Genomic DNA, 22,904 nt, shown 5'->3' with positions numbered 1-22,904 from the left:
TGCTGCCTCTCTTTGTCTCTCAAAAATAAATAAATAAACATTTTAAAAAAAGAAAGAAAGAAATCAACAATCCAAGCATCCCCAGAGCCCTGAGCACTATGAGTGTGGGTGGGCCACCCGTCCTTGGATTCCCATCAGCCTCTGGGCCGAGCTGCTGTGTGGAGGAACTTCAGAGCAACCTCAGGTCCGGGCCCTACACGCAGGAGCGAGCCCGTGAGCCGATTCTGTGCAGCAGCGCAGCCTGTCTGCCCTGAGCCATCTGTGAGATGTGCAGCACTGTCTAGGATGTAGGAAATATGCAAGGAATCTGTGGTTCCAAATCTGTTTTAAATCTTCCCTCGACACCCAAGATCACCACAGATCCAGGACCTTGGTGGGGAGAAGGTCAGGCAAAACTGCTTTTTGGCTAAGCTAGACTCCTGTGCAGGGAGCGGGGGGGGGGCACAAAGCCGTGGAACCCCGTGCTGGCCCCACCCTCCTCTGACTGCTCTGAGCTCAGGGGAAAACTCGCCATCAGAGAAGCCGTGCCTTGCAGATCAGACCTGGGAACAGAGCCACAGGGACGTGTCTGAGGTTCGAGATGTCCATCCAGATGTTCAATTAAGTGGTGAGATTTTTAACCAGTCATCCGAGATCTCTGCCAGAGTACCCGCCACGTGGTCTTGGGTCAGGTTCCCTAGAAGCAGAGCCTGAGGCAGGGGTTTGGGGGCGCATGGTGTGATAAGGCTGTGCTCCTAGGAGATGCTGAGGGACGTGAGGGAAGTGGAAGGGGCGGGGCAAGGATGTGGCCTCCGCTAGTCCAGCTGTAGCCGAGCAGGGAAGGTCAGGAGCATAAATTACATCCAGGAGTTGCCGTCTCAGGCAGGGGGCTGGCCTTCTGTGCCCCACGTCACTCAGCCGCCAGCTGGCCGGCCGGTCCCCTGCTGACCGTGCTCGCTCTTCAGCTCCTTGTTCTGATTTCAAACGTGAACTTCTTCCAGGACACAAGCAGCCTGGACGGTGACTGGTCATCAACACTTGGAGCAGGGCGGGGACTCGGCACAGCAGCCGATGCTGCAGTGGCAGATTAGTATCAAAGTGCTGTTCTTGGTCACTTCTGGTTCAAGGTGGCCGACCGAGTACGCATGTTTATGCTACCTGAGACCCCCTTGCAGTGCTTATAAATGAGGAGATAGGGACAGGGAGGAAACCAGTGTGGGGAACGGGCAGCAGCCAATGAGAGAGTCTGGTAATTTCCCGCAGCGAGGGAAGAAGATGAAGGGGGGTTGCTGCGTGAACCTTGAACTATACATGGAGAGGCTGGTGCCCGTCTGCCCGGGGATCCAGGAAGCGCCGGCTGTGACAGCCGGGCATCGGTTCACAGCAGGGTGCGACCGGGACCAGGGAGGGGGTGGGATTGAGTGACGTTTGATAAGGGGAGGAGTTGACTGTTCCTCCCCTTCCTTGTCCCCACGAACTGGTGACATGCCAACAGCAGCAACCAGGCTTTTTCTTCTCTAAAGAGTCTAATAAGTTATTTGAGATGGCGTGAGTTGGCGGGCTCCCAGAGGAAAGCCTGACTTCTCTGGCACTGAGAGACTCCGACGTAGGTGTTAGCTCCCTCCTCCCAGTCGGCCACAGATGTCCTCATCAGCCCTTTGGCCTTATTCCTAAATACAAACGGACAACCAGCGAACCTGAGGTTGGAAGGGCGATGTGGGGCATTGAAAAGAAGAAAAAGACCAAAATGAGCAATAGAATGGCTGACTTAGAAGGAAATCAGCTCTTCAAGGAATAGAAGAGATTATATATCTTTAAAAACCACCTTAAAATGTACATGGGGCACCTGGATGGCTCAGGTGGTTGAGTGTCTGACTTCGGCTCAGGTTGTGATCTCATGGTTTGTGGGTTCGAGCCCCGCGTCAGGCACCGGGCACCATGCTGACAGCTTGTAGCCTCGAGCCTACGTCAGATTCTGTGTCTCCCTCTGTCTCTGCCTCTCCCCTGCTCTCTCTCTCTGTCTCTCTCTCGCGCTTTCTCTCCCTCTCTCAAAAATAAATAAACATTAAAAAAATGTTAATGTATATAATAAACAAAAGGAGTTTTCAGAATGTATTTTGTCCATTAGGAAAAGGTTGGAATTCTTTCTTTGTTAAAGGTAAGAAACAGAAAAAAGAGAAGCTTCTTAAAAACTAACCAAATGGTTGCAGAGGCAAAACTTTAGTAGGATTAGAAGATAATGGAAAGAAATCCCCCAGGAAACAGAGCTAACAAATAGAAGAGAGCTAAGGATCAATTTCCAAGGTCCTAGATTCAAGTAATAACCAGAAAAGGGAAGCAGAGAAAAGTTTAAGTGTTGTAAGAAAGACAGAAGGATGAAATTTCCCAGAGTTAAAGGGCAGCAGTTATTATTCCAATATAAAGTTCTCGCCAGCTTACAAGCAGGAGCAACCAAAACTATCCTAGATATGGTTTCTAGAATATTTGCAATGTCACTGCTACTAAGATTTAAGGAAAATTCTACATGCTTCCAGGACAGGGAGTACAGGATGGGGGGTGGGAGATGGATATATGTCAGTATACAAAATAATTGGAGTCCTGCACACCAAGCAGACCATCAGACTCCTGACTGGCAAGATTAGAAACCAGAATATAGTGAAATAAAGGCTTCGGAGCTCTTAGAGAAAGTGATTTGAAACTGGAATTTTAGACTTCGCCTAATAGTAAAGTATGAGGTTGAAATACAGTCATTTTTCAGACAAGCAAGGGCCAGATAGTTTATCTCCCCTAAGAACCCTTCCACAAAAATAACTGTAGATACACTCCAAAAAAACAAAAGGATAATGGCAAATTTAGAAAAAATAGTTGACCAAATTAGAAGAGGGGGTCAGTGAACTTCAGGGCAAATGAAGCTGGCCGTGTAGACAGAATAACAGAAAGTAGCACAACTTTAGGATACAGTGTGGATGAAATAAGTTTCTTCTCAAATAAAAATAAAAGCAATCAAAAACTCCCAGAATATAGAAATTCGGTCAGTGCGTCGTAGTTCAGACATAAAACAGAATGTCACGGACTTTGAGCAAGTAGAAGAATAGAGGGGAGAGAAGGACTTCAATGCTAGAATTATTCTCCCCCAAGTGAAGGTTGAGCATTTGCCTCCGTTGGACCTGTTGCAAAGTTGAGCTTTGCACCTGCAGAAAAGGGTGTATGATCATGACCCTCATCTTGGCCCTAATGTGAACGATAATCACGTAGCCATAATATTAGCATTATTTATTGATTTTCGGTATAGAATGTAAATGTCATTAAATCTGTATCGAGGTAAAAATAGAATGAAGTTCTCTTAAGATCTTCATCTTTTAAATTGGAGCATCAAGAGATAGTACAAAACTTAACAAAACGAGAAATCGTGATTGACCAATGCAAATTAGAGAAGTCATCGGTGGAGCATCACTTCTTAAATTGTGGGTGCAGAACCGGCCATGTCAGCACCTTCGAGGATCCTGTGAGAAATGGACATTCTTGGGCTACATCCCTGACCCATGAAATCAGCACCGCGCAGCGGAGGCCCCAACAAGCTGCCCGGGTGACTCTAAGGCAGCTGGCGTTGGCGAAGCCCCACAGCAGAGGAGCCAAGCGCAGTGACCTGCCTGTCAGCCTCTCCACGGGAGGAGGTACAGGAGGCGGAGCTCTTGTGTGGGATAAATTCCTGCTCCTCGTGGCAGGAATTCCGTGTGATAGTGTCTAACTCTGATGACTCGTCAGGAGAAAGACGTGCGGACGTGGGGAGTGGCGGCTGCCCGCGGGCAGCACTTACGCAGGGAGGTGTGTGGCGGGGGTCAGTACTTTTTTTTTTTTAACTATGTGATTCTTTGATTGAAATGAAAATGAAAGAAAAATATTGTTCTTCTCTTGGAGACATTGTTCAAGAGGCTGAGAAATATTCTGGGAGAGTGATCCTTGCCTGTCTCCCTTCCCTGATGAGGCGGGAGGAAGGGCTAATGTAATGATCGTCCTCCATGTGTCTTCCAGATGTTGGCTCAGTTTGCAGGGGAGAAAGGTTCTGAGAGCGAGGCCCACCCTCGCCGACAGAGCTGACTCAGCCCGCGCTCCGCAGGGAGCGTCCAGCCTCTCCATAGGAAGGAGTAATCTAATCGGAGCTCTTTAGTTCATGTCGCCAGAGAGCACTGAGAGTGAAATACCGTAGTCTCTTTAACTAAAAGGCACCGAGCCCACGTTGGTACACAGGACTGTGCAACAGCGGGGACTGAACCCTGGCAGGTCTTTGGAATCAGGGCCCGCCCTCACGGACGGTCCGCTTAGCGTGTGGAACATGGAGGCAGCGGCCACCGCGTGTGCAGCGCGGGCTTGCTGACGGCCCTGTGGGGTTTTGCAGTGAGTGGGACAGAGCCTCCCCTCTGCTGGGGGAAGAACAGTGTCGGGAGACCCGGGCTGTGGGGTGCGGGCGAGGCTGTGGGAGTGAATAGTGACGTCACCACCATTGCTGAGAACTGAGTGGGATTCAGGGCGCCCTGCAGGCCTCTGTGGGTCATTAGCCTGATGAGCATACACTTTACCTTAACCATTTACAGAAAGCAGAGACCTCCCTCTCGTTGGGATGTCCAATACAAAAGCAAGCGATAACAATATAAAAAAACAATTTGTTTTATCCCTTAACCAAAAGGACTATAAATCCAAGAGCAGTTGAGTCAATGAATGTCCACTTTGTGTAAGACCTTGATAAAAAGACAAGACATTGCTAGGGCAGCTGGGTGGCTCAGTCAGTTAAGCGTCCAAGTCTTGATTTTGACTCAGGTCATGATCTCGTGGTTCATGGGATCAAGCCCTGCCTCAGGCTCTGCACTGACAGCACGGAGCCTGCTTGGGATTTTTCTCTCTCTGTCTCTCTTTCTCTCTCTCTCTCTCTCTCTCAAACTAAAGAAAAATAAAACTTAAAAAAGACAAAACTGTAAGTGGACTTCAGTACAGGGATAACTTGTACAGGGCAGGTGAGTGTGTATGAGTGTTTCATTCCAGCGACTCCCTCCAGCAGAGGAGAAGGTATTCTGTGGAGAAAGGGAGAATTGGCCGGAGCCTTAGGGAAGAAGTAGGATTTGGACACTCAGGGCTGGAGGGGGTTTGACAGACTAACGGGCAAGGAGGGACTGACCGGTGGAGGCTTCCGGTCTGCCACACGGTTGAAGGTCTGGTGTCAGGGGCGCTATGGCAGATGCAGGCTGCTTGCCCACTGGCCAAGGAGCTGGACTTGGTTCGGGAGGGGCAGGAACCCGTTACATCGTTTTGAGTGCAGGGAGATCAGAGACGTGCCTCGGGGAGGCTGGCTGGCCTGTGGCTGGGGGAGCACTTGGGAGCACTCATGGCAGCTCAGGAAGGCTGTGCCGGGGGGTTGTCGAAAGTTCGGTGTGATAGACCCCAAAGGGGTCTCATTAATGGCTCCCGGTTGCTCTCAGCTGCTGGAACTGAAAGAATCCTGCAAGGCCCTGGTTGGCTCAGTTCTGTCCCCAGCAAGGCTGGCCCTGGGCTTACCACCTCGGGGACGTTGTCTCTCCTTCCAGTGACTACACCGCTGGCTGTGACAGAGACCCTGCCTTCAAGCCCTGTGCAGAGTAAAGCTTTAACAGCTCGAGTTGCGCTCACGCTTCCTCAGGGGGCCCCCAAAGACCCGGCCGGGGCTGGGCTCCCGGGCTGCCCACTGGTTAGACAGAGTGGCCCCCGGAGACGTCTACACTGCTGCTCCGGGGGCCTGTGAATATGGTGAACGACGTGGCAGAGGGGACTCTGCAGGTGTCACTAAGGCTGTGGGCTCCCCTGGGTTATCAGTGGGCCCTGTCTTTCTGCAGCTGGAGGCAGAGGGATGAGGGCAGGGGGTGCGAGCAGGGGAAGGAGTCGGAGATGTGAAGCATGCGAGGGGCTTGATAGGCAATTGCTGGTTTTGAAAATGGAGGGGCCATTTGACCAGGAATGTGGGGAGCCTCCTGCGGCCACGAGAGGTCCCTGCTGAGTACCAGCGGGGAGACCAGGACCTCAGTCCTACAACCGCGGGGAACCGAGTTCTGCGACCACCCGAGTAAGCCCCAAAGCAGCGGCTCCCTGGAGCCTCCAGATACGGGCACAGGCAGGCGACACCTTGACTCTGGCTTTGGGAAACCCAGAGCAGGGAGACGAGCCACGCCTGCAGGGCTGTGAGGGAAGGAGCCTGTCCTAAGTTGCTGAATTGGCGCTAGTCTGTTTCTGCAGCAGGGGCGAAGGAACGCATCCCGCACCCCAGAGGCCCTCCGGCCTTCTCTCTCCCCCCCTTCCCTGGGGAAGGCACACGGTCTCTCAGGCGAGACCGGGCCCCAGGCCAGACCAGAGTACTTACCCAGTGGCCCAGGGCAGGGCGCTTGGCTCCTGAGAGCCCTGCTTATCGCCTGTCACTTGGGGGTCCTCTTCTGCTCTGCCGCCTGTGGGAATCTGTGTCCTGACGGGTGAGAAGCAGGGACCATGCCTGCCCCGCCCCTCCCCTCCACTCTGCCTGGACTCCGTAGTCTCAGCTGGCCTGTGTCCAGGCCCCCCCAGGTGGGAGGCAGCGGCACATCTAAGGGCTCCGGCTGGTTCTTCATCTGGACCTCGTGAACTTCACGACTGTCCTTGCCTGCCAGCCCCAGAGACAGCCAGACCCCGAGAGCTGGCTCTCCGTGCACAGGCTGGAACGGGGCCCCTGTTCTCCATCTCCGCTGCCACGAATCTAGTCCAGGCCACCACCGTTTCTCACCGGGAGCAGGTCATTTCCCTGCATAATGCCTCCCACTCCCTGCCCTCCGATTCCCCTCTGCCCTTAGAAGACTCGGGTTCGCCTGGGGGGTTCAGTCGGTTAAGCATCTGACTTCAGCTCAGGTCATGATCTTGCGGTCTGTGAGTTCCAGCCCCCATCAAGCTCCCAGCGGAGCCTGCAGGCTGTTTTGGATTCTGTGTTTCCCTCTCTCTCTTATTTAATATAAGTAAATATTTAAAAAAAAAAAAAGAAGAAGAAGAAGAACCTCCAATCTCTTGTTAAGGTCCACAGACCCTGCAGTGGGGCTCTGGCCTCTCCAGTATCATCCAGTGCCAGTCATCCCCAACCTCGCCAGACCCTCTCCTGCTTCAGGCCCTTTGCACGTGCTGATACTGCTTCTAGAAAGTTCTTACTGTGTCTTTCTCACAGCCAGTTCTTCATTCTTCAGGTCTCAGCTTATCTGTCACCTCCTCAGAGAACCATTCTCCAGCTACCTGTATTCCCTGACTTAACTATTTGATTCCTTTATGAAAGCTGCCATAGTTTATTATTATTTTGTCTAACTGCTTTTCTGTCTCTGTCACTTGAACGGAGGCTCAACAGGGCAGGGATCTATTCTCTCACTGTCTGTTGACCCCCAGTCCCTGGCACAGAGTCTGGCCCTTAGTGGGCGCTCTGCAAACATCTCGGTGGACAGCCTCTGAAGGAACACAAGGCTGGGGCATGGTCATTGTGCAGAGGTTGGACATCCTATCAGAATTTCTTCACTGGCATATTCGACAAAGCTGTGAAACTTCTGGAAATGCGGTTTATGAACTCTCCGGGAATTCCTCCCAGACAGGAAAGCATGGTGTGTGATTTAGGGTGATTCCTAACAACCGTAGCACGTTTGTGCATGTGTGAATGTCCGTTCTAAAACACAAGATGGAGGAAATAACACACGGTGACGGAAAAGGCATTGGCTGTGTGGAGAATACTCACTTTGTCATCTTCTGGTGAAACGTGAGCTATTTTACGCTAACATTAAGTTTTAACTCTCTGAAGCCATCATCTTCGGGCCTCCATGGTACTGGAAATGGTTGCCATCTGTCCCCCCCCCCCCCCCCAACCCTCCGTGCCTGTGTGTGGCCGTCTAGCCGATGGCTGTGAGAACTCACTGTTCAGCCGGGACATGAGGTCACGCTTTCCCAGGTGAGGTGCCCAGCTGCTTGAAATGCCAGCTCTGAGGTTTATTTTCATTATCACACATCCAGTCTCTGCACCGCGGTGCAGGCCGGGTGGCTGGGGGGTGGACGAGGGAGCGTCCCTGCGGACACCAGGGCCAGGCAGGGTTCAGGGAGCATCCGATCTGGGCGTCGGCTGCAGGCCGGGCACGCGGACTCGGGGGGCGTGGGGCCTGGCAGAGGCGGAGGAGGAAGAAGTTCCCATCCCAGCCCCACTCCAGCTGGATCAGCCCCGCTCACGGGCACCGGCTGCTCAGGGGGCAGCTTCTGGGCACCAGAGTGGAACACGGGTGCAGACCGTGTAGCTTCAAGTACCTGTGCGGAAAACAAGCCACTCGGCCTCCCTGCCAAGCCCGGAGCTCAGAGCCCGGCGGCCTCTCTGCGTCTCTGGCGTGTCCTCCAGGCTTAGTCCCAGACGTGGAGGGGAGGGGACTCTCATCCCTCGAAGGCTGGGTTGTCCCAGCTTGACCTTTGCCATGTGTGGGAGGAGCGTCCCCTGGCCCTCCAGAGCTCTTTGTAGGGGAAGAGAGGTTTTCCCCAGACCTTCAGGCCCGTTGGGTTTTCTTTCCTTCATTGTGCCCCATGGAAAAGCTGGCCCGCGAGCCTGTGGGGTGTGCACGTGGACGAATGAGGGCACGTGGCCGGTGGCCAGTCTGGCTGGGGAGGGACCACGGCGCCTCCCTCGTCCTCTCCTGAGGTGGTTGAGGGAATCAGGGGCCAGGCACTGGTGGCTGGAGTCGCACCCGGGGACCCGCTGGGGCGAGGCTCCCGTGAGTGCGCGGGCCGTGGTCTAGCTGGCAGCCGGTCGAGTTTGAGGGCGCCTTTCTCACCCCGATCTGGCTCTGCAGCCTTTAGAAACCCAGAACTGGTGTCTCCCTCCTTCCCTCGGACAGCATGAGCACCTTCGTGGCTGGCTCTGTTTTCTGCCGCTGGTGACTGACCAGTGGGAAGTGTCTTGAAAAGTAGTAAATGAAGCCTAGAACACAAAAGGTTCCTGGGTGAAAATCAAGGGAGAGCATTTACGGTCCTGGAGACAGAAGATCCCTAGAAGCAGGTTATGGCTGATACTAACAGTCACAGGTTCAGTTGGTTGAGTGTCCAACTCCTAATTATGGCTCAGGTCATGGTCTCACGGTTCATGAGTTCGAGCCCTGAGTCGGGCTCGCTGCTATCAGCTCGGAGCCTGCTTCAGATTCTTTGTCCCCTCTCTCTCTGCTCCTCCCCTTACCTCAGAAATAAATAAACATTTTTTTAAAAATGACAAAACCTGAATTTGGTAAAGGACAGCCTTCAGTGTTTCATGTTAAAAAAAAAACCAAAAAGTTGGAGGTTGTGAGGGGCCAGGAAATGTTGCCTGTGAAAGGCCGTCCTGGGATCCTGGTGAGTCCAGAGCCCAGCTGGGGTCCCAAGCGGGCAGCTCAGCACTCTCCTCAGCTGTTCACAGGGGCTGACCTGGACCACGGAAAGACCGGCTTCAGGCGTGGGGACTGTGCCGCAAGACGCAGGGCCCTGGGGGACGCCGGAGGTGCTCAGCCCCCTCCAGCTGTTCCGTAAAGCAAAACCGGTGCTGTGTTTGTGTTTAGAGGAAGACCAGCGTGCTGCTTGTCTTCCTGTGACTTTAAAATCTGAAAGGATGGTCTGTACAGACCCTGAGCTAGAAGGAGTTCCTCCGCTTTACTAAGAAGTGTTTGTCTTTCGCTTATTCCTTTGGACAGACATCATATTTTTCTTTTAGAAAGCAGCTCTGTCTGTGTGGCCTGATTATGAATATCAGGCAATGAGACATCCCTTTCTTCATCTGGGCGCAGGGCTGCACAGAGAAACCTCTGGGGCCACCCGAAGCTCTTAACAATGAACCACATTAAAGATAGTGGTGGATTCTGGAAACAGAGCCTCCTGACACAGGATTGGGAAGGGAAACCTCTCACACGCTGGGCGTGGCGTTTGCATGCACAGGTTTTTCCAGGGCGCCAGGTGCTCGGGGCCGCAGACGTGACTTACATGTGGCCAGGGTTCTAGAAACCTATGGGAGGGAGAGTGGTCCAGAAATGTCCCTCCTGCCCTCCAGGCAGAGACCCTTTGCTAAGTCACATTGCCCACCCGGAAATGCCTCTCTCACATGAGCGTAAACATAGCCTTTTTTGGTCCCTTTGCGTGGGATTTGAAAAGCGTGTATTCCCATCCAGTTCAGTTATCCCAATTTTCTCAGGCCTCAGCATTAGCCATTAGCAACCCTGGAAACAGTATGCATATGTGTCAAAGATAATATATATATTTTTTTAAAGCAGATATCACCAACTCCAAGAAATTGACTCTCCCATGAACATGACAGCTACAGTAGGCAAAGAATCCTGCTTCTATTGAATCAGAGGGAAGATTTTTCCCAGGGTAGATTTGAGTAGGAGAGATGGGCACCCCGAGGCTTGAGCATCTAGACAAACGTCCTCTAGACCAACAGCCTTGGCCAGGACTGACGCCAGCTGCCAGCCCCAAGTCACGCATCTCCAGGGCTGCCCTGGCCCTGGTGGCCACAGCTTGGGAAGCAAGCTCCCAGCCCCAGCCTCTGTACTCTGGCTCAGAGAGAAACGTAACCTGAGCTGGGTTCATGATCCTTTATTTTCCTGGCCCAAATGGAATGAGGAAACCAATAGCCAAAAAAATATACTAGAACAGGAGTCTACAAACTAGAGCCAAATCTGGTCTGCTGCCTGCTTTTATAAATAAAGTTTTATTGAGACACGGCCACACCTGTCTCTTTACATACTGCGTACGGCTGCTGTCACACCACTAGTTGCAGCGGAGGCTGGATGGCCCACAAGGCCAGAAGTACTTGCTAGATGCCCTTTACAGAAAAAGTCTGCCAATCCTATTCTAAACAACACAGAGTAAGGATTTGGGGAGAAGCTGGATGAAGGATTTGAAAAAGAATGCTATTCTCCAGAGAGACCAGGGTGAGGAAGGTGCCCACAAGGAAATCGAGTCCAAGGGGCTGAAGAGGCCGCTGGGTGTCCAGTCTGCAAGTCACTCAAGTCTGAGGCAAGAAGCAGTTTTCTCCTGAGAGAAAGGGTCTGTCTCCTCTAACCAGAGAGAAATGAGAGCCGATGGCGTCTCAGATCTGTCTGCATTTTCCAGAAAGCCTTCTTCCGGGTAAAGAAATTGACCGAGATTTGCCAACCAGGAGGTGGAGGCTGGAAGGAGGCAGGAGAGGCTGCCGCCAAGCTGGACAGGGGTTTGTCCAGTTCAGGCGGCCAAGCTTGCTTTCGCCCAGAAGACTAGGGAGATGGGGCCAACGCCGGCAGAGGAATCTCTCAGAGGCCCTGGCTGGCGTTTGGGGTTGTTCCTGAGGGGAAAATGGGGAGTTCGGCCCGTTGGCTTCTCAGGGAACCTGTGTCCTTTGTACTGGGGGCAGGAGAAGTGGTTTTTACTTGCTTCTGGAAACTCAGTGCTGACAGTTGGCACTCTGAGGCTTCGGTCTCCCCCGTTCTGCCCCAGATGCTTTTCATTTCCTAGGGAAACAAAACGGACGTGTGCCCGGAGAGACAAATCCAGGTCCAAGGCACAGGAGCTCTGGGATTCACCTTCAGCCTCCCGGTGCGCGGGCAGGTCTCTCCATCACCTTGTCTTCATGGCCCTCCTCGTGAGGCGCGTGCACCCCTGGCCTGGGGGGGCTTCTGCCTAGAGCCTTGCTTGTTTTCATTTTATAACTGTGGAAATTGGGTCCTGGGCTAACGTCTAAGCCGGAACTTTATCTTCTCAGTGTAGGTTGTATATAAGTTTAGCTGGTGAGTGTGAGCGCTTGTGTAACGTGTGTGTGTGTACGTACCCCCATGTGTGTATGTCTATCTATGGAAGCCTCAGTGCTTGTCTTTATTGGATGGAAAGTTAGCAGCGCTAGAAGACCTCAGCCAGTTTCAGTGACAGGAAATAGAGAGCAGAAGAGTACTAGCATTGGCCCAGATGGGGGCGTCCACCTTTAGGCTCCCCGTTTCGGGGGGTCACCGCCTCTCTCAGAGTACCACGTGGGCCTCCAGGGTTGACCAAGCAACCAGGGACTGGCTCAGAGCTGAACAAGACCAAGCCAGTCCCCGGCCTCACGGAGCATCATGTGGCAGGCAGATAAGCAGGACTCACGGTCCGTGAGTTCCGAGATGGGCAGCGGCGGGACGGGGCCCTGGGCCGCGGGCGCTTCCGGCGAGAGCCCGAGCTTGTGGGGAGAGGCTCAGGGATGAGGTACCGGCTTGCTCCCGGCAGGATGGAAGGATAGACCGCGGGTGGACCAGCTGGAGGAACTGGGGACCGGCTTCTGTGCACGGTGGGAGGCCAGTCTGAGGGGTGGCTGGCCCGAGAGGGAGCCAGAGTGATGGAAGTGGGGAGGGCAGGGGCCAGGTCCCGCCATATCGTGCGCCACAGGGTGCCGTAGGTCCTGTTCTTTTCCGCGCTTCTCACCTCCCCACCCCACCCCCAACGGCGGGGAAGTCAGACTGTCCCTCTCACCCATGACACAAGAAGGCTGTGTGCGAAGGGGGAGCCGTCAGCAGGGGCAGAGCCGGCCCAGAGCTCACACAGTCGGGAGGCAAGTCCTCCTGAAGAAAAACGGGGAATTACGAAAGGAAGTTACATAAAAGGCGGCTGTCAGGGCCTGACAGCGGGACGCCCTCAAGCTTCGGTCCTTTAGCTTGATGGTAAACCCACGTTTGGTGCCCCTCCTCGTCCCTGCCCTCAGAGAGCCCGCTTGTCTTGCCTGCGATTTCCGTGGGGCCCACATCCACTTCCTCCCGCTCCTTCTTGGCATGAGATGGAAATGAAGTGCTTCGACTGGACAGTCTTCTGTTCAAGTCTCCTGGAAGCCTGGCTTCCTCCCTGCCCCCATAGTGTCCAACAGAACATGGGAATCTCCTTTTTCTTTCTTCCCCCAAGACCTCCATGAGTTTCTCCCCCACCACAATCAAGGCAGGGAATGCTGGCCGGGGCACTTCATTCTTCTGGAAGTTGACACAGGAGTGTGCATTTCCATAGGGCAAAATGACTCCGTCTGGTAGGTCTAGACTTTCTGCTGGCCCTGAGGTCACTGGGGTGCGCACTGGCGCTCCGAGAGCCGCCCAGACGTACCCTGTGCGGGGGAGCCCGTCACTGGGAGCTGTGTTCTGGGGGGACCCACAGACATGAGCAGTGACAGGAGTTTAATCGTGAATGACCTACAACTAAAAGATGACAGCGGGCTCTTGTCTCCAAAATCCAAAAGTGATCAAAGCCGCTTAACAAAAGCGAGCAGCATCTGTTGGTCCGGAGCACAGGGAGCCTGCTGTCCACAGAGGGGACACGTGTGACAGCTGGAGGCCCGTCTGAGGGAAAGGCCGGCAAGCCCCCCACAGGGCGCTCCCGCCTCCCCGGCTCACCTCCACAGGTGGCCCAGCCCAGACACCGCGCAGGCCGCCGGCCACCCCGAGTATTGGCCCCGCTCTGGGTGGGCTGCACCACGGAGGCCCCCCCCCCCCGGGGTCAGAGGCGGCCCCCCTGCCCCGTGACACCGGACGAGGCCCCTTCGCCCTGGTGAGCTGCCCTCAGCCTCGTAGCCTCATTGCCTTTGACTTTTCTCTTTGGAACTAAAAATGGTAAAATCCCATCGCTCAGGCAGAGCCCACCTTTCCCGCGTCCCCAAGAGAGCAGACGGGAGAAAATGGCCACACCGTTACAGAAGGGTTCTTTATGCTGGATGATGATTGCCTCACGTGTGGGGCGTTGCACCATCTTCTCAGACACGAGGGCACGCCTGCCCTGGGCCCTGGTTGAGAAACGACCTGCAGAGGCCCTTCTGGAGAGAAGTGATGGGAGCAGGGATGCTCTGCCACCAAGGCCACCGCCGCCTGGGTTCCCTTGGAGCCCAGCCTCAGGGGCAGGGAGGGCAGGCTGCCCCCCGGAAGGTCCCCACAGGCCCAGGGGACATAGTGGGCCACTGTGTCCTCTGCCGTTAACTGCCATCCTTTCTGCTCTATCTCCCTCACAGACGGTCTTTGAAAGGAACTGCCGTTCGGAGGACTGTGCAGCCGACCTGCAGCTCTGGGGCCAGCTGTTGCTCTCCAGGTAAGTCTGTGCTCCCGCCGCGCTCCTCCTGTGCTCCCCCCGTGCTCCCCCGTGCTCCCCCATACTCCCCCCGTGCTCCTCCCGTGCTCCCCCGTGTTCCTCCCGTGCTCCCCTGTGCCCCCCCGTGCTCCCCTCGTTCTCCCTCCTGCGCCCCCCGTGCTCCTCTCGTGCTCCCTCCTGCGCTCCCCCGTGCTCCCCTCATGCTCCCCCCATGCGCCCCCCCCCGTGCTCCTCCCGTGCTCCCCTGTGTTCCTTCCGTTCTCCCCTGTGCCCCCCTGTGCTCCCCTCGTGCTCCCTCCTGCGCTCCCCCGTGCTCCCCTCGTGCTCCCCCGCACTTTCCCGCCACCCCTTCAGAGATGCATGTTGGGCCGAGACCAGGCCCGAAGCCTGAACGTGCAGGTTTCCACACTGAAGAGGGTAGCTGGGCGCGGTGGGTCGCGGCGGCATCTCAGAGCTTAAACGGACGTATCTTATACAATCATTTGGACAACAGCTGTCACACGATGGGATCATTTGCTTTCTGTTTTACTCATAGCTCCGCACACCTCACAGTGTAGCCCATGTTTCTAATTCTGGGAGTGTTTGTGTGTTGTGGGGAGGAGGGAGGAGCTATTTTATGTTTACTTGTTGTGTCAGGTTGAAGTATTAAGAAATTGCCAGGATTTAATTGGGACAGTTCCTATAATTCGGCTTCCTATTATGTAAAGATGCTTTCCAAACTCCCCCCCCCCACACACACACGTAAGCGTGGCATCTGCTTTAACAACGGGTGAAAGTTCTACGGAGGGAGCGAGGAGGAGAGGAGAGTGCAGGAGGAGGAGGGGAGCGGGCTGCCCTGATTCCAGAACGGGACAGTTGCCCTGTTTCAGGGGCCCGCCCACAGCGCCGGGAGTCCCCAGGCAAGGCACACCACACACAGGCCTCCTGCCTCCTCTCGGCCAACCTTTTCCTTTAGGCTTCTTGTAGGATGAAGGCGCAGGTCCTGAGTCATTTGGCCACATTTCAGACAATGGTTTCCTTTTAAGACAGTTTCTTTTGAAAGATGGGTTTAGCCTGGGGGCCAGAAGGTGTCTCCAGGGGCTTATTACCGTTTCTCACAAACAGTCATCACTTGTGATAGTTACTCTCTAAAATATCATTCTATATCCCTTATTTGGTTTTTTGTTTGTTTGTTTTAATGTTTATACATTTTTGAGAGAGGGAGAGAGAGAGAGAGAGAGAGAGAGACAGTGTGAGCGGGGGAGGGGCAGGAGAGAAGGAGACTTGGAATCGGAAGCAGCTCCAGGCTCTGAGCTGCCAGCAGAGAGTCTGACTCGGGGCTCGAGCTCATGAACCACGAGATAATGCCCTAATCGAAAGTTGGACACTTAACCAGCTGAGCCATCCAGGAGTCCCTGGGTTTTGTTTTTGTTTTTGTTTTTGTTTTTGTTTTGAGAGAGAGAGAGAGAGAGAGAGAGGGAGAGAGAGAGAGAGGGAGAGAGAGAATGCCAAGCAGATTCCACACCCAGGGTAGAGCCCGACATGGGGTTGATCTCACCATGGCGAGATCATGACCTGAGCCAAAATCAGGAGTTGCTTAATTGACTGCGGTACCCGGGCGCCCCTGCCCCTTATTTATAACTCTGAAAGTTGTTAGGTGGAATGTAAGAAATACCGCCTCATGAACCAGTGATGGCGGTGGAATGCTTACTTAGGTTGATAAACAGGCTATTATTCATCAAAGGAAAGTAACACTAAGATCCTTTTGTTTGCATTCATTGGGCAGAAGGTGATGTAACACCCTCCCCTCCCCCCACAACAAATACTCCACTAAACCACCTCAGTGTTCATCAACGTTACTTTCTCTGAGGACCAGCCTAGTAGATTAAAATGGCATGTGTGTTGCCAAGCTTAGCAGATCACGGCAAACGAATGAAATGGATACTGGACTTTTTTAAGATGAAGGAGAACTTTCTGGGAAGAGAAACCAGTTCTACAGAAAGTTAATAAATTATCAGGTCATTACTCTTCGTTTTAAATAGGTCTTCCAAAAAGCGTTTCAGGGAAGAAAAAGCAACATGAAACAAAAATATATGAATTTATGTTGTCCTGAGGCAGGCTGTAAATGTTGGAAATGTGTTTTGGATCAGAAAACTCTGTGTGGTGGGAAGATGTCCGCTTGCTCCAAGGTTAAGTACTAGCTTATGGTCGCCCTGATGTTCTCGCTGCCCATTAATGGATAGGGTCAAATCTGCCTCTGTGTGATTGTGCTTTTCACGCATTACGATAAAAACCCAAGGCTCTGCTTCTGGTTCTGTGTCTCCTTCTCTTTCTGCCCCTTCCCCTCTCAAGCTCTGTCTCTCTCTGTATCAAAAATAAATAAAAAAAACATTAAAAAAATTAAAAAAAAAAACAACCCAAGGCTCATGGTCAGTAAGGCACCTTGTGCTTAAAACTGCCTGCACTGCCCGTTCCTGGCCCCTCCGGGGTGTTGATCAGAACGCGTTCTGCTCTGTGGGCCCAGTAATTGATAATTTGAGAATGCCTGGTATGGTGGCCAGGACCCAGCCCCCCCCCATGTATCAGCTAGCTACAGCCACAGAAAAATGCCATGTAACCAAGCACCTCAACACTGAATGGCTTAAAACAGCAATCCTGTATCTTCTGGATCTGCAGGGCAGTGGCGGATCAGATTCAGCTGGATCTTGGCTGACCTGGCTGTGCATATGGGGTCAACAGAGTGTAGGGTTGATCTCTGCGAGGCTCTGGTGACCCACTTTAGCTCTGCCCCCTGGTCATCCATCATCCTGCTGGAAGAGTCGCCTCCCGTGGGTGCAGTCTTTGCGTGGCATGGTGACACCGCAAAGGGCAAGCAGTAAAGGCGGTGACCCAAGGCCTCGGGCCAGGCCTGGTACTCTCTCACTTCGGCCTCACTCTGGTCTTCAGAGCAAGTCATGCGGTCAGCCCCAAAGTCAGGGGAAAGGAAAACCTTCTGTGCCCCTTTAGTGAGAGGAACTGTGAAGCCTCACGGCAAAGGGCCTAAGTATAGGGAGGGGTATACTGGGACCCACAGGCAGTCTGCTCGGCCACGTAAACAAGAGGGCAGCTCTCCTGGGGGCTCAGTGGATTAAGTGTCCGACTTCAGCTCAGTTCACAATCTCACGGTTTGTGGGTTCAAGCCCCTCATCAGGAGCCTGGAGCCTGCTTCAGATTTTGTGTCTGCCTCGCTCTCTGCCCCTCCCCCACTCACACTCTGTCTCTGTCTCTCAAAAATAAACAAACATTAAAAATTAAAAAAAACAGAGGGTATCTTTCCTGATACCTTATAGTTTTCAGGACTGTTTCAAATGCCTTTTTTATAATTCCATCATCCTCAACTCAGACATGAGACCTGGAGACTGGGTGGGGAGACTTTTCTGAGCCTCAGAAGCAGTGTCCTTGGACAAAAGCTCTGAGCCTCTACTTAGGGTGAGCTATTTCCTGGGGCCCCTGGTCTCTCAAAATAGCCTTTTGTTTGGATCCCCCATTAAACCTTCATTGTATCTTGGGCCCAGAGCTGTCCCCGAAAGAGTCATCAGAGAAACATTAATTGGTAATCGGAGAGGGAAAGATACCAAACCAAATGGAGATTCCAGTTACCTTGCATTTGCCCAGACCCTCACGTAGAACCAGGCACGAAGTGGGAAGGCACTCTCCGTGAACTCCTGGTGGAAGCCTCGGTCTGGATCTGGTTGACAAGGGCTTGGTTGCCGGAATCGGACACGCGCTGCTCTGTTACCGTCTTTGGCCCCGGGTGGGATATGCACCCCTTCGCTGTTCGGGTCGAGGGAGACTGGGCTCCCGGCTGCGGAAGTGAACAATGTGTGTGTCCGGCCCTCCCGGCATGCACAGTGCGGGTGGAAGGGGACAGTGCGGTGATGGAGGTGCCTCCTGGTCACTATCGGAAGAGAGATGGGTCCTTACAGGGCCAGGGAGCAGGGTCCCAGGGGAGGAATGAGGAGGCGGCGGAGGAGGTGGAGGCGGCGGCGGAGGCGGCATCCTGGGCAGAGGCGTGGAGGTGTGGAGGGCTGATTCCCGGGAAGATCTGCAGGTGTCTGGAGAGAAGGGGGAAGAGCACAGCGAGGGGTGAGGCAAGGCTGAGACACAGAGATTGACATGGAAAGGTCACTTGGTCTTCTCTTCCACTCAGCAAAAGCTTGAGCTTTGAGTCCCTACTTCCCATCCGTCTCAGTTCTTAGTCCCTGGCACAGGTCCGTGGAGTGGCTATGCTTTGTCCGGGCACTTGGCAGAGTTGGACTGATTCAACGAGTTGGTTGAGCTCCGCCATGGCGTCTCTGGAACCTGGCTCTCACGTTCACTGCGACCCCCGCACTGAATAGCTGGAGCGAAGGATCCCTCCAGTGACTGGGCGGACGGCGCAGGACTAGGTGTTGTGGCTGGAAACAGCCAGACTGAGGAGGCTTTGTCTGGAGGAGACGGAGGGAGAGACATCTGGGAATGATCGCGTCCCCCAGCGTGGCCGGGGATCAAGCCAGAAAACGCTGTCCGTGATGGGGACTCACGACGTTTTTCTTTTTCTCTCCAGAGAGCATAAATTCTGGCAGGCCCGTTGTCTCCTAAAACAAGCAAACTCTTTAATTAGAGGTTCACAGTCTTTAACGGTCTTGAGCCTATTTCCAAAATGTCCTGGAAAAGGGACAAAGCTGTTTAGATTGTTTGTATTAAACAGAACTGAAAACTCCATTTGTAAAATGATGCAGCTGCTCTGTTTTGTCTGCCCGAACACTCACAGTACCTAAGACTATATCACATGTGACTGAGATAAAGAAAAAGGAATAGAGACCGTGGCAGTCGATCTGTCTGTCTGTCTGCCTAAACGCATCCCAGAGGAGGCGAGTGCAGCATTTCAGTGTCTTCTGGCTAGCCAACTGGAATAATGGAAGAACTCCGAAGGGGAGTCAAAAGACACAGTAAAGTATTTACGAAGTTAGAAGAACCGTCTCGTGGCCACATTTAATGGTCCAAAGTCTGTAGGCTTAGCAATACTATTACTGCAGTGAGGGTGTGGGGTCAAGACATGTCCCCAAATCCTTGGCTGAGAGGTGGCTCCGTCAATGAAAAACCACCCTTCAAGAGGAGGGCTGCATCAGCCAGAGAGCTGTTTAGAACTTGAAGCAAATCATTCTGCTCGAAAGTGGCGAAGTGGCCAGATCATCAACGGCACGGCATGCGGTCAAAGTAAAGTCTCGTTTGATAAAGGACAGAGACCCCATTTGTGGAACACCCAACACGTGCCTGACGCTCTCCAGAGCCGTTGGTAGACATTCAACTGTAGCGTCTTACTGCCCGTGCAGCCTGGAGCAAGTCGCTTCCCGTCTCTGCATCAGTGTCCTCATCTGTGAAATGGGCGAAACAGTGGTGACACCTTAGCAAGTTATTTCAAGTATTTAATGAATTAAAACATATCTAAGTGCTTCCAGAAGTGCTTGGTGTATAGTAAGCACTGAGTAAATGAGAGGTAGCATTATTATTTCACTTAAAGCTCTCCATGGCACCGAGAAGTAAGTATTGTTACACTCTCTTACGTGGGGAGGATGCAGACGCTCAGGAAAGCTAAGTCACTGGCTTGCTCTCCGGTACCCTAGACTCAGCTGCTCTTCGGGCCTGGTATCGCCTGGCTCTGGGCCAGAAGTACCACGGCTGGGGCCTGGGGGAACAAGTCGTCCTCTGTGTGCGAAGTCCCGTTTGGAAAGGAGGTGGGTGGGTTGAAGAAGCCATATCAAGATGGCCTCCCCGCCCCCGCTCTGCTCAACAGCTCGTCTCCCTGGAGGCGTTCACCGCCTGTCCTGCTGGGTCGCTGGTCACACTCTGAATGCACGGAGGCTGGATCTTCCTCTCCTTGGCGGGCCTCAGATTTGACCATGAGCTCGGGGCTTCACGTCAGCCGTTTCCTCAGCCATGATCATCATCGTATCGCCATCATTGTGGTTGTCGTTTTCGGAAGGAGGATGAGCGGAAGCTGGTCAGAAACACGGAAGACTGTGCCCTTGCCAGGATATCAACCACACGAGTTACTGTTTGTTCTCTCCACGGCCTGTCCCAGACCTGGGGGGAAGTACAAAAGGAGCTTGTTGATTGGGAGCGGCTGGCTTTTGTAGTCGCCGTTTCTGGAATCTCTGAAACCAGGAATGGTTTTTCAAGGGTGTATTCTTGAAAGAAAAATGAAACGCACCAACGAAGAGGAGGCTTGGAATGAGTCGCAGGGCTGACCACCCTCACTGCCACCTCTCAGAATGTTTGCCTTTGCTCTGGTGTGGGTCCCCTGATGAGAGGCTGCAGGTGCGTCTCCCACATTTCAGGAGCATGGACATGCGGGCGGCCCCTCCGCGGGAGTTCCCTGAGCAGAGGGCCGGGTCGCGGCCCCCGGGGGGGTAATCAGCAGAGTCAGGCAAGCGAAGAGACATTCACACACGGGAAGGGACACTGAAAGACGTGGTACCCGTCCGGGGCGGCCAGCTTCTGCTCGCCTGACCGGGAAGGACACGGTGCTAGTAGACGCCTTTACGTGACAGATACTGAGAGCATGCTCGCTGTGGACACACCAGGCCTGGCAGAACGAAGGCCGCTTCCGGACTGCTGGGTAACGGACCACCCGGCGCTTCGTGCTTTGGAACAACTGCCATTTATTTATCTGCTGATTCTGTGGCTCAGCCGTTCGGGCCCTGTGGTCTCCCGGGCTCCCTCGTGGGGCTGCAGGCAAGTTCCGATTGGCGGGTTGCCTCCATTTGTGACGATTGGCTTATTGTTGGCTGAGGTCCCTCCACTGGCCTTCGAGGTTTCTCGTCCTCCCGCAGGCCGGCCCAGGGGTCAGACACAGAGTGGCAGGGGCCGGACACGGTGTGGCAGGGGCCTGAAGTCCAGACCAGTGGTGCCCAGGGACTCGTGAGGCCTGCTTTCCTCGTCACGTTCTGATGGCCAAAGCGAAGTCACAGGGACAGAGGGATTTAAGGGATGGGAAAGTAAACGGCTTCCTGATGGGAGAGGCTGCAAGGTCACATGACGGGACATGACAGGAGAGAGGCCACCGGCCAGGTCACCACACCCAGGACCACTGGGGCTGGCTACAGCTTCGCCCTGCAGGGAGATGCTAAGGAATGGTGGAGAACGCTCACCTCACAATTACCGCATCAGACGAGTGAGGGGCTGGGGTGTTGGACTCCAGTCATTGGTTGAGGGCCACCCTCGGGCTCAGAGGGTGGGGACAGTCAGTTCCCCGGCACTCCCAACCTGTGGCACGCAGCAGCCTTGTCTGGTTCTAGAAAAGACAGTTGGATACAGAGATGCCAACACTGGCAGCCGGAAGTCAGCAAGGGGGTTTGGAACAGTCTGAGGTGGGTGGCGGGGGCGTGGATTATGTCTGCCGTACCCGCCTTCTCAAAGAATCTCGGTTAATGAGTTTATTCTGGAGTTTCTAGCCAGGGTGCTATGCCACCTTTGACCCCCAGGCTTCCTCCCCTTCTCTTCCTGAGAATGCTTTCTTTCCACGTTTTGCCAGATACCCTACATTCTCCATTACTGTGGCCACTTTATTTCCTGTTGCATTTGTCTGTACTTTAATCCTTTGTCTCTTCTCTTGCAAACATAACCAAGTATTGCCCACATGCTGAGGAGCACTTGGTTTAGAGCAAACCTGAGAGTCCAGGGCTAGGAGCTCTGCTCCCATTTTCCCGAGGACAGCAGGAAAGACGGGTGAGGGATGTGTCCACGGCACTTCTGAGGCCGAGGGGTAAGGCCTCCGGCCTCTACGGCATCCTGGGCGGGCCCTGAGTGGACCTGGACCAAGTGTTTCTTTGGAGCCTGGCCCCAGCCCGGAGGGTGACCCTGTGGCTCCAAATGCCCTCTCCGTTGTCCTATAAAGTAACTCAGGGCGGAAACACGCCCGGCTCACAGGCCCTCCGTGTTCGCTGGTTCGCATGGACGTACTTGGAGCCCTAGGGTTTCAGGTGCAGAGCAGGAAGCTGCCAGGCAGGAACTGGAGTCACTTGCCTGAGGTCAAAAAGAAAGTTAAGTGGCAGCGGCAGGAAAACACCGGCTGGTAGGTTCCTGAGTCCCGGTCTGGTGTCCAAGCCATTAGATGCATGCCTCTGTCTTTAAATAGTGTGGCCCTTGGGAGACCTGGCCGTGTTCCACGCCCTGTGGCGCGTTGCTGACCACGTGGGAATGCCTTTAGGAACTCCCCTCCCATCTCAGGGAGGATCTGATTTGTAGTTTCCTAAACGGCCCACCGGCCTCAGGGTCCCCTCGTTAGGCAGACTGAAATGTGGAGGGGAGGTCACTTCATTTTCAGTGCCACCTCTCCCCCCCAAAAGAGCAGCAGAAATCGATCCCCACAAACACTAGATTTCAGGGACGGCCCTCCCCCAGCTGAGCAGACGCGGGGATTTTCCGCCTGGATGCTGAGGCCTGGGGGGGGTGGGGAGTCCATAAAGGAGCTTACAGACCCGCTGAAGGCAGGTGGTGGGGTGACCGTGGCGACCACAGGAGCTGCTGGGAAAGCGCTTGCCCGTAGGCCGCCTCCCTCCTCGGGGGCCCGGGTCTACCTCCCGGTGCACCTGATACAATATTACTTGGTAGTACTTTCCTTGGGGTTTGTGTGGGCGCGTCCTTCCCGCAGGGCCCACTGCTCAGGCCGTTACTGTCCTTCCCCCTGGACGGTTCAGCCAAGGGAAGGGGCAGTGAAGAGAAGGTGGCAACTAGATCCTTCACTTCCCAAGCCCAGAGCAGACTGAGCCACCGCTCTTGCCACCGCTCTTTCTCTGCCAAGACTTGTGCGGTGTGTTCCGTGACTGGGTTGCCCCCCCCCCCCC

At 54.0% G+C, this 22,904-nt stretch overlaps 1 protein-coding gene across 1 annotated transcript in view; it reads left to right on the top strand.

Annotated features, from left to right (window-relative positions):
- Positions 1-22,904, top strand: part of ITGA9 (integrin subunit alpha 9) — a gene marked incomplete at its 5' end in the record, with an annotated part of 310,114 nt that overhangs the window by 163,264 nt on the left and 123,946 nt on the right. Inside the window, one exon of the mRNA XM_029938793.1 lies at positions 13,982-14,058. Coding sequence (XP_029794653.1) covers positions 13,982-14,058 — 77 coding nt within the window. The remainder of the gene's footprint in view (positions 1-13,981; positions 14,059-22,904) is intronic.

Source organism: Suricata suricatta, chromosome 5 (assembly GCF_006229205.1).
Source record: "Suricata suricatta isolate VVHF042 chromosome 5, meerkat_22Aug2017_6uvM2_HiC, whole genome shotgun sequence".
Taxonomy (NCBI): Eukaryota; Metazoa; Chordata; class Mammalia; order Carnivora; family Herpestidae; genus Suricata; species Suricata suricatta.
Note: the sequence above shows the minus strand (reverse complement) of the source record. Positions and strands in the feature narration are given on the sequence as shown.